The sequence below is a fragment of the Felis catus genome, chromosome D2 (assembly GCF_018350175.1).
Source record: "Felis catus isolate Fca126 chromosome D2, F.catus_Fca126_mat1.0, whole genome shotgun sequence".
In the NCBI taxonomy this organism is placed as follows: Eukaryota; Metazoa; Chordata; class Mammalia; order Carnivora; family Felidae; genus Felis; species Felis catus.
The window spans coordinates 51,575,811-51,590,354 of record NC_058378.1 but is presented as its reverse complement, the minus strand read 5'-3'; the positions used below and the strand labels follow the sequence as shown (position 1 = coordinate 51,590,354).

The following is a 14,544-nucleotide window of genomic DNA, read 5'->3' as shown; positions in this document are numbered from 1 at the left end:
CTATATTCCCTCAGGTGATCTCATCCTGTCTCCCAGTTTAAATACCTTCTATATGCTGAAGACTATCAAATATTTATCTCCAGCCAGACCTTTCCCTTGAATCATAGATTTGGATTTCTACCTGCCAACTTCCTTTCTTCTCTGAAATGATTAACTCAACATGTCCCAAACCAGACTCCCAATCTACCCCTCCCCCAAAGCTGCTCCATCATTAGTCTTCCCTGTCCCAGTTAGTGACAGCTCCATTATTACAGTTGCTCAGGTCCAGAATCTCAGGTCAGGGTCTGCTCTTCCTCTCATACTCTAAATCTAATCCACCGGCAAATCCTGCTGGATCTTCCTTCAAACTGTATCCCTCCCTTGCACCCTCTCTTGCACCCTCTGCTGCTACCATCTCTTACCTGGATCACTGCAATTGCCTTCTAACTGCTCTCCCTGCTCCTGCCTTTGCCTTGTGATGTACAGTGTATTCTCAACATGGTCATCAAAATGATTTAAAACAAAACCAGATCATGTCCATCCTGTAACCAAAACCTTGCAGTGGTTCCCCGTTTCACTCAGAGTAAAAGATAACGTTTTTTACGGTGGCCTTCGTGGCCCCTAGGCTCCCACTGTCTCTCTGCCCTCATCTCCCACTATCTTCTCCCTCCCTCACTGTTCTCTGGCCACACTGGTCTCCTTGCTGTTCCTCAAACAAGTTTCAGGAGCACTCCTGACTTAGGTCCTTTGCACTGGCTTCTCCCTTTATCTGGAACAGGCCTGCTTTCCCTAGATTTATACCCGGCTAACTCCCTCACGGCCATTAATTCTTTGCTCAAAGCTTACCTTCTCAACAAGACCTATCCTCACCATTGTAATTAAAATTGCAATCTGTCCCTCTCTTCACACTCCTGATCCCCCTCACCTGCAGCACCCCCTCCTTTTCCCCCTTTGTACTTTCTAGTATACCATATAAGTTATTTATTATACAGTTTGTTGTCTGTCTCTCCCCCACAAAAATATTAATCCTACAAGGGCAAAAATCTTAATCTATTTCGCCCACTAATGGACCTCAAGCACCTAGTACGGTGCCTGAACACAGCAGGCATTCAGTAAATATTTGAATGAATGATGCCTCATAGAGTACTCCATCTTCCTTCTACCTTCTATATCCGGTAGAAATAATTTTAAATTTTCTTGTAGGCACAAGAACAAAAGTATTTTACATGTTATGTGTAAAGGTAATTCTAATAAGGTTAATGCATTAAAATATTTAACAATGCGCTTGTTTAGTAATCTGAATTTCCTTGACAATAAGGTTCCATTTCATGTGAAAGTATTCATACTGTTGCAGTGTTCCATTTAAGTAAAACTTAAAATTCCTTTCCTCAGGTGTACCAGCAAAATCCCAAGTGCTCAACAGCCACATGTGGCTAATGACTACCAGACTCTACAGCATGGACACAGACTTGTCCAGGCCTCCTGCACAACTGCCATACCCCTTCATCTCCCTCCTATGTTAGACTCCCTTCCTCCTTGGTTTATGCACCAGCACATCCTCCAGCAGCCTCCTGAGAAAGTATGTAGGAGAAAAAATTGATACCTCTGTAACAGACACAATGTTACCTACTGAAGAAGGCTTGATCCCTCTTTCTTCTTGCTAACAAAATATGATTATGTTCTGACAGCAGTATGTCCAGCCTTAGGCATAAATGAGAATTTACTAAGGCACCTGTAGACCCCCCCCCCAACTCCTTTACCGAGGGTTTGCATGTTTCCTAGTGTTGAAGCTGCTGAGGGTACCCTTTGGGGAAGATCTTCTGCCTGCCACCTCATTCTCTTGGGTCTGCTGGACCATCACTACCATCAATCTGCTTTCCAATTCCCATTTCCAATTCCCATCACTTCTCATCCTTTCAACAAGCATTTACTGAGAATGTATTGCGTTCCAGGAGTTATCCCGAGGTGCCAATACTGAAGTTTTCGTTCTTATCATTTCTGTGAGTTTACATCTTTAAAGTTATTCCTTTGTAGAATAATATTAGTGGGATAGGAGGGAAAAAAATCTATAAAGGATATCATTAGATAAACTGACAAAACTGGAATATGGAGGATAGATTAAAATATTATGGCCCTGTAAGCACACTGTGGTTGTGCAGTGTGCATAATATCTCTAGTCTTAGGAAATACATACTAAAGTAGTTAGGGGTAAGGGGCCATGAGGTATGTAACTTACTCTCAAATTCAGAAAAAAACAGAGCAGGCATGCATGCACGCACACGATAAAGCAAATGAGATAAAATGTTAACAACAGACTAACCTGGGTAAAGAGAGTACAAGTGCTCCTTGTACTACTTTTGGGAACTTTTAGTTTTAAATTTTTTCCAAATAAAAATGTAGAAAAAAAATGTGCTATCATACTTTAGCCACGGGAGTACATTTGATTAAATGGTGACTGGAGTCCTTTGGGTATCTAACAGTCAAAACCAAAAGTTAATTTTTCTTCCAACACAGCACTTTAAAATGGAGTAGGTAATAATTAACTTTTGACACAGTTTTTGATAAAAGCATCAGGAAAAAATTTTAGAGAAAGAGTTTGCCCTATTCTTCTCCGAGTGACTTAAATCAGGGTTTCTTGACCCCCGTACTGTTGACATTTTGGGTTGACTCTCTGGTGTGGGAGGAGACTGTCCTATGAATCACAGGATGCTCAGTAGTGTCCAGCCTCCCTAGCCTCTACCTACTAGATGCCAGCAGCACCCACCCAGTCCTGACAATCAAAAATATCTCCAGACATTGCTAAAAGTACACCAGGGGTGGGGGTGGGGGGAAAAACCATTGGTGCTTGAGAAGCACTGGTGTAAATCCAAGTAGGAGAAGCCCTGCTCAGGACTACAGGCCACAGTACAAGAGTGTATCAGAAACATCTGGAAGGTTTGCTAATTAAAATGGGCTCCCCTCTCCAGTTTCCGTTTCAGCAGGTCTGAGGGGGGACCAGTCACTATCGTTTCCAACAAGATACTAATGGTTTGGGGACCACACTTTGAAAACCACTAGGCTTGACATTTACTGATAGATAAATTACTCCCAACTACAGACACGGCAATAAAATTTAAAAAAGTCTTGGGGCGGCTCAGGCGGTAAAGTGTCCGACTTCGGCTCAGGTCATGATCTCGTGGTTTGTGAGTTCAAGCCCCGCGTCAGGCTCTGTGCTGACAGCTCAGAGCCTGGAGCCTGCTTCGGATTCTGTGTTTCCCTCTCTGCCCCTCCCATGCTCATGCTCATGCTCTGTCTCTCTCAATAATAAATAAAGGTTTCAAGAAATTTTTTTTTAATTTTAAAAAGTCTGAGAAGACTTGCAAATCCAGATTTACAGAATGATGGCAAACATCACACAGATCATGAGGGTTACAGAAGGGCTATTTAGGGAGTATCTAGTACTGTTTTTAGATGTGTGCTTCCCTAAGATCACACAGGCAATCTGTGGTGGAGTTAGGGCAGGAAAAATAGGAAGCAAATGGGTTAGGTGGTAAGGACACTGGGCTTGGGAAAGGACATTTGAGTTTGCTGAAGCTCTAGGAAAAGCTATGTCACTTCTGTAAGTTTCAATTTCATCTGGAAAAAAAAAAGAGTTTAGGATCTTATGGACTACTTCCAGCTTTAAAAATAAAGAATTATACCTCTTTTTAAAAAAAAGTTTATTTGGGGGCGGGGCAGAGGGACAGGGAGAGAGAGAAACCCAGTGCAGGACTTGAACCGACGACGGTGAGATCATGACCTGAGCCGAAGCCAAGAGTCGGATGCTCAACCAACTGAGCCACCAAGACGCCCCCAGGATTACACTTCTTAAGTAAATGGTAGTCTAAGTTTACATAAATGTTTGTATACTTTTTGATATAATTAGATAAGTAACAGTCCCGACGTCAGTTTCCCTCACTGTTAGGTCTGCCCTCTCTTCCACTACCATGTTGCTCAGTAAAAGCAGAGTATGTGTGGAATATTAAAACACCAAAAATAACTACATCTAAAGTAGCTATGAGATAAAGTTATAATTTTTAATTTGGAAATACATTTCTCAAGTATTTAATATACACAGCCTTATTTTTAAATTCCTCTTAATAAAATGCTTTAAAGTGAAACAAAATACTTTGAACGAAAATAAAAAAATTCATAAAACCTATATTAACTGAGTCAAGTGCCAACAAATATTATGATGCACAATAAAACATATTAAGAGTTTATATAATTTAAGTTAGACAAACTATAAAATACATTTACTTACCTCAACATTTCTAATGGATTTGTCTCATGCACTTGGTTGCCACACCTTGGACAATCATTGCTGTCTTCAAAGTGCTGGACAATACAAGTCTTACAGACTAAGAAGGAAGAAGATGTTAGGTTGAAACATATCATTTGAACTTAAATCAAATGTAATTAGAAACAGTCCTTAAAAACTGCCTACTATGGGTAGAATACTATTCTTTTACCAAATTTTATAAAACCTTAAAAAAATTTTTTTAACACCCAAATAATAAAATAAATACCCAACTGAAATGAAGCTTACAGTCAACAACATAAAAAGTATATACTACTTTGCTGATTGCTTTTCTTAAATATATTCACAAACCAAATAATTTGTTCATATTACTATGAAAAAGCTGGTGCGTTACGTAAACAACAGTTTTCTCATTTAAAGAAGGAAAAGAAGCACAAACTGGTAACTCTGCACTTCTTTTGAATGCAACATAAATAGTTCTTAATAAAACTTGAGAATTTTCAATACATTTGAAAATTCCCAGGACAGGTGGGGAGTTACAATGGAACTGCCGGCCGTCGCAGAGCCTGGTGAGTCTGTGCTCCCAAGTGCCCTAACTCCACGGAGCACAAAGTACAGCAGTGGCATCAAGTCGGTACAAAGGCATGAGCGTTAAAGTGGAAGAACTGAGAAACGGACAGGTGTAAGTAAGATTTTAAATAAAAGTTCTAAACAAAGACAACAGAAATACGATTTGTGGATTTCTGGCCACAAGTCCATATAGCCTATGTTTCCTCTAACAGTACAAATCTTTCTGGCTATGAATCTCTCTCACCTTTTCCCTAGGTTTCTATTACCTACTATGTCAACTGTTTTGCCCAAAAACTTTAAACATATTTATAGCACCTAAACTATAAAAAAAAAAACAAAACAAAAACTGATCTAATTCCCTGTCTCAATACCCCCTCCTCCATTTTATTACCCTGTATAATCTGAAATTCTTACCCAGTACAGATCAGCTCCCCCAGCTCCCTTTTTCAACTCCACTACAAACTACTATTTTCCCCCCTCCTCATGCCCCACACTAACTAAAAGAAGGAAAAAGTTTATGTAAACAATTGATCAAAAGTACACACTAGGATTCCTCCCACTGAGATTAGGTCTGAAAATTCAAGCATCTCACATACGTCGGTCAGGGCATCAATGGTCAAGGAAGAATTCTACTAGGTCTCTAATTTTAAAGTCATTAGTACATATATAGAATGATATCTTGGTACTTCCTTTCACTTACTCATTGATTCTATAGACACCGAATGCCATGCATCGTACTAGGAGTTGGAGATGTAGGGGGCAAACAAAACAAAGCCCAGACCTTTACGGAGCTTGTATTTTCTTTGGACAGGCAAGCAAAGAATTTTAGTAATAAGTGATATTTATATATAAAAAAAAAAGTAGCTAGAGTGCTAAGAACTATCAGCTATTTTAGACAGAGTGGCCAGGGTAGGGCTTTCTAAGAAGATGACATATGAGCAGATATTTTTTGTTAGGTAAGTACACCTGATTCCCATATTCTCTCTTTTTCCCAGCACATAGCTATTAGGACAATACCTCTTCACTAAAATTCTTCCCAAATTTGGATGAGAAAACAGTATCAAAAACCTTAAAAATAAAAGAGCTTAGATATGAATACTTCCTCTGTCTTCCAAATCCCTTGGCCCCAAGAAGGTTCTAAATGTCTTTTAAAAAGTCAATGTTTGGGAAGAAAGGACTTTCTTGGTAAGCTATATTAAAGTGGAGAGCAGAGAAGCTGAATTCTTTCAAAGCTTGCTAGTATTTGCTCTTTTCCCAGGGACACAAGATAAGTCTCTGAAAGTTGGGAAAGAAGCAAAAAAAAAAAAAAAAAAAAAAGACAGATAAGAGGCAAGAATGAAGAGTATTACAAAGCCTGATCCTATCCTAAATCTCTGATCCGACCCTGGAGCTCTGATCCTTGTGGTTCAAAAGGTTTATCAAACTCAAAGAGTTCAGGAATTCCTGGCTGTCTACCAGGAATGTCACATTTTATTTCTACTGAATGAGTGCTGTTTTAGAGGGATGCAGAAAGCCCCATCAGGAGGTGAATTTATTTTTCACACCAACATTTGAGATAAAGTACTTTATTCTACTTTTGAATACGAAGAAGTTACCTGCCTACTCTGATGAACGGCAGCACAGAGACTTGAATCCAGGTTTTCTGATATGAAATCACAAATTTTAAAGATTTTTTTAACTTTACAGAGGAAAATACCAGGTGTACCAGGCACTACCCTAAATGCTTCAACCCTATTAATTAGGTAATATTATTAGGCCTCTTACAGCTGAAGAAATAGAGTAGAACTTTAGTATAATTTGGCAAAAATCATAGAGTCAGTAAGTGTGAAAAGCCAGGGTTTGAGTCAAGAGCCCATTTGCTTAACTAATGCATATCTACATGATATAGTTTCTTCTGATTTTATTTCTATGGACCTATAATATATAGAAAAAGAATGCCTTACCACTTAATTTGGAAACCTTAAAAATGTCTATGTATAGAATCAGATCTCCTTGTAAGTTGAATATTTTGCACAAAATAGCCCCTTTAATAGCTCATTTATTCCTTAAAATAAAGAAAAACTCTAGAAAACACATTTCCTACATGCTTTTAAAAACTGCTGAATAAAGCACAACCTTATATGAATTAGAACCTGAGAAAATCCAGGCCAGGATTTTAGCAAAACTGAAAAAAGTAAAGGGAGGATTTACTTTCCCTTAGATGCTTAAAAAATCCATCATTACAAAACTGACCTCTCTTAGTTTATAATTGTTTATATTAGGTGGAAAATAGATTTTAAAAATATCTTAAAGATTTAATACCAAGCTTTCTAATTAATTGCTCAACTGCTGTACTGGTTAAATCAGAGAGTCTGAGAAAGATGTTGAAAAAGTCCCGGCCCATGGTTAAGACTGTGTATGGAGACCAACTAGAGTTTTCACTCTCACCAGCCCCTCTATGGACAGATGTTCTAGCCACAAGAAACACCTGGGTGAGAAAGGGAATCAGGCTCACCAAAGATCCCCAGTTGGAAAACACTTAAACAGCAACAAGCGCTAACATTTCCTGAGCCTAACCAAATACCAGGCTCTGGGCTCAAGGCTTTGTGTCATTACAGGATGGACTTTTACCACCCCCTTGGGCAAATGAGAAATGCAGTACTGGAGAGCCGGAGCCGAGCGGCTGTCCGCAGCTGGTCGGCTGCCTAGCGCAGACGACATCCATCCTCAGGCCGTGCAGCCCCAGGCCTAAAATCCAAGGCGCCACACACCAAATCTTAATGTCTGTAACACTTGGTCCTTGACATAAAGATTTCACTTAAGGCATTTAAGCGTTTTTTTAACTGATGCTTATATTTCGCCCAGCACAAATAGCCTTAAACTTCTGCCTAAAGCTTTCTAAGCAAAATTTTTCTTTTCACCGTTTCTTGTATTTGAACTAGGTTGTTGCACAAACAGAGTAAAAATCATTGTATCATCTAAAGCTGTGGTTCTCAGGGTGCTTAGGTGGCTCAGTCAGTTAAGTGTTGGACTCTTGATTTCGGTTCGGGGCATGTTCTCACACACAGTTGGTGGGCTGGAGCCCCACACTGGGCTCAGCACTGACAGCAGAGAGCCTGCTTGGGATCGATCTCTCTCTCTCTCTCTCTCTCTCTCTCTCTCTCTGCCCTTCCCCTGCTTGTGCACACCTGTGCTCACTCTCAAATAAATAAATATTAAAGTTTTTTTAAAAAAGAGCAGTGGTTCTTTTTTCTGGGGTATGTATATATGTATATATGCGTCTGTATGTACATGTATGTGTGTATTGTATGCATGCATAATATGTATAATATGCATGCATAATATGCATACATATGAATATGAACCATAAAAAAGAATGAAATCTTGCCCTTGGCAACAATATGGATGGACCTACATGGTTAGTGAAATAAGTCAGAGAAAACCAAATTCCACTTATATGTGTAATCTAAAAAGAAAAAAAGGGAACAAATAAAACAAAGAGATTGATAGAGAACAAATTAATAGTTGTTAGTTTGTTAGGAGGGGATGAATATGGGGGGGTATGCATGAAATAGTTAAAAGGGATTAAGGGCTACAATCTTCCAGTTATAACATAAATAAGACATGGGCTGTAAGGTAGAATATAGTGAATATGTTTATATAATATGGTAATATATATAGTAATGTATATATAGTACAGTAATATATATAGTAATACAGTCAATATTACTGTGTCAACTTTATATGGTGACAGATAGTAACTAGGCTTATTGTGTTGACCATTTTGTAATGTAGGTAAATATAAAATCACTATGTTGTATACCTGAAACGAATATAATATTGTATGTCAATTATTCTTCAATAAGAATACGTTTTTTTTTTTTTTTTAAGTAGTGGTTCTCAAATCACCACAATCACCAGTGAGATTTTTTTAAAAGATAGATTGGTGGACCACATCCAAGACCAATTAAGCCTGAATCTCTGTGAGATTAGCACCAGAGATTTTAACCTTGCAAAGCTCTCTCACTGAGGCAGCCAAAAAACAACTAGGAAATCCTGACCAAGGATTCATTCGGAAGTTACTTTCTTATTCACCATAAGGAAATCACTGTCACAGGACAAAACATAGTCAAAAGAATGTGGGATTAATTCACTCTCCCCATAATGCAGATCTACTTGAGAACCAGGTAGTATACAACACAGTTGTTCTAGATAAAAATGGTCTTGCAGCAGACTGCCTGGAGCTGAGTCCCAGTTCTCTCATTTGGCAAATTACTTACTTTGCACTTCTATGTACGAGGAAGATAGCAAAGGTTCCTATCTCACAGGGTTCTTGTGAAGATTAAATGAGATAGTATATGCAAAGTATGGAAATGCGTGGCAGAGAGCTTGTAAATATTCAGTACATGTGAACTACCACTATATATTGATCAGTGGATGAACATAAAATGAGGAGGAGGAGAATCAGAGAAATTGAATATTGAATGGCATCAGTTTCATGTGTCCATCTTAAATACCAGATGACCTTGCTAACGAAACTTGAAATGTCTATCATGTAGTGGGATCAATCCTCTGCAGCCATTTCCACCCTAGAGAGTCTTGCAATTCAGGTATGATATTTATGACACACTCCTTCACCTGAATGGGAACTGCCTATCTCTGCATGTGTGGTATTTCTTTTTCTGGGGTGGAGGTTCCAAGATTTACCAACATTTCTCCACTACACATTCCTTCCTTAACTTTATATGTTTAATATAATTCCAGCACAGCCCCACTTGCCTAGGCCTTACCTTGTTCTGTCTCTTCCCAATCACTTTGCACATACCTGCTCTGAAGCACTGTCATCTGTTGATTTCACAGTTTATTCAAGGGCTATCTATTTTACTTTATTTTCAAATTCTTGAGGGAGGGAGTTCTTCACAACAGGTACAAGGACCATTTGTTGTTGCTATCTTAGATATATGGTCCACCCACATCTCTTATGTATCACAGAGGGCTAGCTTCCCAGCTTTGATGACACAAACTAATCTGCACAAATTTCTCTTCTTGAGCAGAGTCTGCTATCACTGATAATAAAACAATAATATTCTTTTCTCTCATGTCCTTGGTGTAGTCATTCATTAGTAATGCCCTGTTTATTGAATGTGATCAAATGCTGACTTCCTTTGTTAAAATCATCTCAATGTGTTAGTTTTATCTGTTAACACAGAAGCATGTTTTTTCTAGTTTCCTTAAACACATCACTGTCTTTATATGCCCTTCTTGATAGCACTCATTTGATACTTTTTGCCTTTGAAAAATTTATCTATTATCTGCTAACAGTCTGGAAGTAAACTGTGGTCATCTGCAAAGAGAAGAGGCATCAGTTTCCTGCTTTTGATGCATACTCTTATGTGTGAAACTGACAGTTTTTAAAGAGTTTTCCAGAATATCTGCCATTTGCTTCCATGAGATGGTATCTTCTGGTTTTACTTCCATAAGGAACTAATAAATAATAAACATCTTTATTTCTCTCATGTCATACATAGCATATTTCTTTCAAAGGCCTACATGAGTTGTGGTTTCATGGTGAACACTAAGGACAGCATTCCTTTCTACTGAGCAGAATGCTTTATTATTATTATTATTATCTGGCCAGGACAGAGGAACAGGTAGCAAAAAGAATTTTCTGAACAGGATCAGGATAGAGTCTTGGGATTTAAGCATGGTAAGGGGGATCTCAGACCAAGTAGTCCAGGAGACCAAAAGGTCCAGAAAGGCTAGAAAGGGTACCCCACTTCCACAGAAAGGTTTAAGGAGTCAAATAGGACTCCAAGGTCAGGGTAGAGTCTGGTAGTTCAGTCAGTGCAGCACTGCCCTCGTCCCCCTCCTTATCCATATAAATTTCATGATCAATCAAAATAATTATACTTCCTCATTCATGCCCTTGAATAGCTCTGCTCTCTTCTACTTCAGTTCTTTTGCCTCTCTTTTTCGACATACTTGGTTCATTTAAACTATTATACCCCCACAAAATCCACCTCTCTACATACTCTGCTTCTACAGGATTACAGTGGGACACTGTATCACGGGCAAACACACGCACCATGCTGACTGGTCTCTCCCCTTAAACTCATGACCGTGAACGTCAGTGGGTCGTGCATCTGCCCCAAGTCCGTTACACTCTTTGCTAATACTTCATAACTTCTCCTCTGCTCAAATCCCCAACATTTCCTCCCCCATCCTCACTATCCACCGATGGCCTCACTTCCTTTTTACTGAAAGCAAAAGGGAAAGAAAAAAAAAACAAAACTGAAAGAGTTCATACCACATCTGTTTACTTACTAGCATCTTTACTTTGTGCTCTTGCCTGTTTCCAAACATTCACGTGTCTATCTCACGCCAGTCTCTGCCTGTGGACTAGATCCCCTCCCAATGGCCCAAGAACACTGCTCCAGTGCGTCTCCCCTTTCACCTACATTAGTCTTTGCTGAGATTCCTGTCAACATGCAAACATATTATTTCTCCACCTTAAAAAAAAAAAAACCCACAAACTTCTGTTGACTCTACTTCCCTTGTGAGCTACCACTCCATTTCAGAGGTACCACACTTATTCTCCCCAGTTCCTCTCTTCCCGATTTTTTTCACCTTTTCTTTACCTTCATGAAGGCTAAATACTTACAGAATCATACTACAATCATCAAAACCAGGGAGTTAAGAAATTTCCATCCTTTCACATCTATCCAGACTTTCACTCCTGACCCCTCCACTGAAACTGCTTGATGAGATGATCTGTGACCTCCAGGTAGCTAAACCTAGAGGTCTACACATCAGTCCTGTCTACCTCAACCCTGCTGACTCAGCTGACTCCTCCTCCAGGTGACGTGCAGTCTTCCTCCTACTCAGGCCTCCTCTTCTCCTTCTCAGCGTCCCCGGGTCAGTCCTTGCTCTTTTTCTCTATCTACACTCCCTCCCTCGGTGCTTCCATTGTTTACATACATCTATATGCTGATAATCTCTGGACTCCTATGTCCACCTCCCAACTCGGTATCTCTGGATGTCTCACAGCTGTCCCTCACAGCTTTTTGTTCAATTTCCAAAAAACAACCACTTGATCTCCCACCCTCAGTTTGTCCTACATGCTTTAGTGACATCTTTATCCTTCAAGTTTCTCAGGCCAAAAACCTTGAAGATATCCTTAATTCCTTTTTCTTGTATGACCCGCCGCTAGTTCATTAGCAAATCTGGCTCTGCCTTCAAATACAAGCAGAATCTGACCACTTTCACCACCACCACCCCATTGGTGCAAGCCATCACCACCTCTTGCCTGGCTTATTTGCAATCATTGCTAATGGGTCCATTTTCAACAGGAGTCTGAGTAATGCTCTTAAACGTTGTTAGATCATGTTATTCCTCTACTCAAAACTCTGCCTGAAGTGGGTCTTGTTTTTCTCAGAGTAAAAGCCAAACTTCTTAAAGTGGCTCTACAAGAACTGTGCACTGTGCCTGTGGCCCACATCCACCCCATTACCTTCCTCAACTCTCCTTTACCCACTGCCATGTGGCCACACTGGCCTCCTGACCATTTCTCAACATGGCAGGCACACGCCTGCCTTAAAGCCTTCGCTCTTGCTCTTCCTCTACCTGAAATAGTCTCTCCTCGGATATGTGATTGGCTAACTCCTTCACCTCCTTGTCCATTCAAATGCTACTTTCCTTTTTTTAAATTTTTTTAAATGTTTATTTATTTTTGATGGGGGGGGAGACAGGGAGAGGGGGACGGAGAGAAAGCACGCACACACAAGTGAGGGAGAGGCAGACAGAAAGGGACACACAGAATCTGAGCTGTCAGCACAGAGCCTGACACGGGGCTCAAACTCATGAACTCATGAACTCATGAACTGTGAGACTGTGACCTGAGGCGAAGTCAGACGCTTAACACTGAGCCACCCACGCACCCTTAAATGTCTAAATGTTACTTTCTTAATGAGGTCTACCCTGAACACAGGTTTATTTTATTTTATTTTTTTTGAGAGAGAGAGAGAAAGAGAGAGAGAGAGAGAGGGAAAGAGAGCAAAAGAAAAAGGGTCAGAGAGAGGGAGAGAGAGAGAAAGAGAGAGAGAGAGAAAGAGAGAGAGGGAGAGACAATCTGAAGTAGGCTCCACACACAGAGTGGAGCCCAACAGCAATGGGGCTTGATCTCACAACCATGAGATCATGACCTGAGCCTAAATCAAGAGTCAGATGCTCAACCGACTGAGTCACCCAGGTGCCCCCAGGCTTATTTTAAATTGTAACATGTCACTGCCCAATTCCCTTTACCCAGTTTGACTTTCCTTTTTTCTAGAGCACTTACCACCTCCTACCACTATACACTATGACTTACCTATTGCCTACTATGCTGCCAGATGTGTCCCAGGTGCCCAGAATAGTACCTGGAGGAGGAGGTGCTCGGTACATATTTGTGAAATAAAGAGGACACAAGGGTTAGGAATAATAAAGGGAGCCAGGATTTTAGGGCCTATACTGTCCTATTGTAGTCAAGTCAGAAATCAGCCTACATACTTAACTAGAGCAAGGGAAGAGATACTGAGTTTACTAGTGATTTTTTTTGACAATTAAAAAGAGTTAATTCAACAGAAATTAAAATCTATTTTAGTTTTCTAAAATACAATGATCATTTTCTGTTAACTGAATAAAGAAATGTCAGCAGTTGAACATTCTGAGAGAACAAAGCTTTGTCTATTGGTTTTAAATTTTTTGATACAATATAGTAGCCTGGTAAAAACCAATCGGGGCGCATGGGTGGCTCAGTCGGTTAAGCATCTGACTTCGGCTCAGGTCATGATCTCACAGTTCGTGGACTCGAGCCAAGCTCAGAGCCTGGAGCCTGCTTCGGATTCTGTGTCTCCCTCTCTCTTTGCCCCTCTCCCACTCATTCTCTGTCTCTCTCTCTCTCTCTCTCTCTCTAATGAAGAAACTTAAAAAAAAAACCAGTATGTTATAAAAAATTAGTAGTTATGAAAAGTCTTCAAAGTATCCAAATAGAAATTGTCTTCTGCCTTTTCTACATGTTTGGACTGTACTTACTCATGACGGTTACATTCAACCATTGTGTTCGACTCTTAAACATACCAGTACACTAACCATGATTTCTAACTCTGAATACTTACTTATTTTAGGGTACATATTTTTTTTTCAATCCGTCACGGATCACAAACGGTTATGACCTAGATATAATTTATTTTCAGAAGGCAACATAAGACAATTTCATTTTTAAATTTGTTACCCCTAGTTTTGTCTTTTAGTGTCCACTATGATGCTCTGCTCAACTGTTTAAACATTCTTTATTATCTCATGCACAGTTTCAAAAGCTAAAAGAACCATAAATTTAATGATTTTTCTTTAGCATTATTGCTAGTAACACCTAGATTAAGACCTATAATTATTTTCTTATTTAAAAAGAATCATCAAAATGAACACTATAATCACTTTCATAAATGAATGTCTAGTTTCTGCCAAAGTATTGTTTGAAACATGTAACATCAGTATACCATTGACCTCACCTCATTTCTAGTACAATCCTGAAACACTGTACGTGCAATCTGTTGAGACTTTAAATATAATTCCTAATTAGGTTTTTGATTTTTATTCTAAGAAAAAGTCTTGCCTCAAAAAATTGAAATTTATAAAGAATACCTTATTGGAAAGTTCAATTTATATCTTTCCTTCAATATAATGGCTATTTAATATTAATA

At 39.3% G+C, this 14,544-nt stretch overlaps 1 protein-coding gene and 1 long non-coding RNA gene across 7 annotated transcripts in view; one reads left to right on the top strand and one right to left on the bottom strand.

Annotated features, from left to right (window-relative positions):
• Window positions 1–1,616, top strand: part of LOC123380848 — a 69,952-nt gene extending 68,336 nt beyond the window's left edge. The window contains exon 5 of the long non-coding RNA XR_006587155.1: window positions 1,372–1,616. This is a non-coding gene — a long non-coding RNA (uncharacterized LOC123380848). The remainder of the gene's footprint in view (window positions 1–1,371) is intronic.
• PCGF5 (polycomb group ring finger 5) overlaps window positions 1–14,544 on the bottom strand; it is a 124,761-nt gene that overhangs the window by 47,365 nt on the left and 62,852 nt on the right. For all 6 annotated transcript variants that reach the window (XM_023240714.2, XM_019813534.3, XM_023240716.2 and 3 more), the window contains exon 3: window positions 4,262–4,358. In XM_023240714.2, coding sequence (XP_023096482.1) covers window positions 4,262–4,358 — 97 coding nt within the window. The remainder of the gene's footprint in view (window positions 1–4,261; window positions 4,359–14,544) is intronic.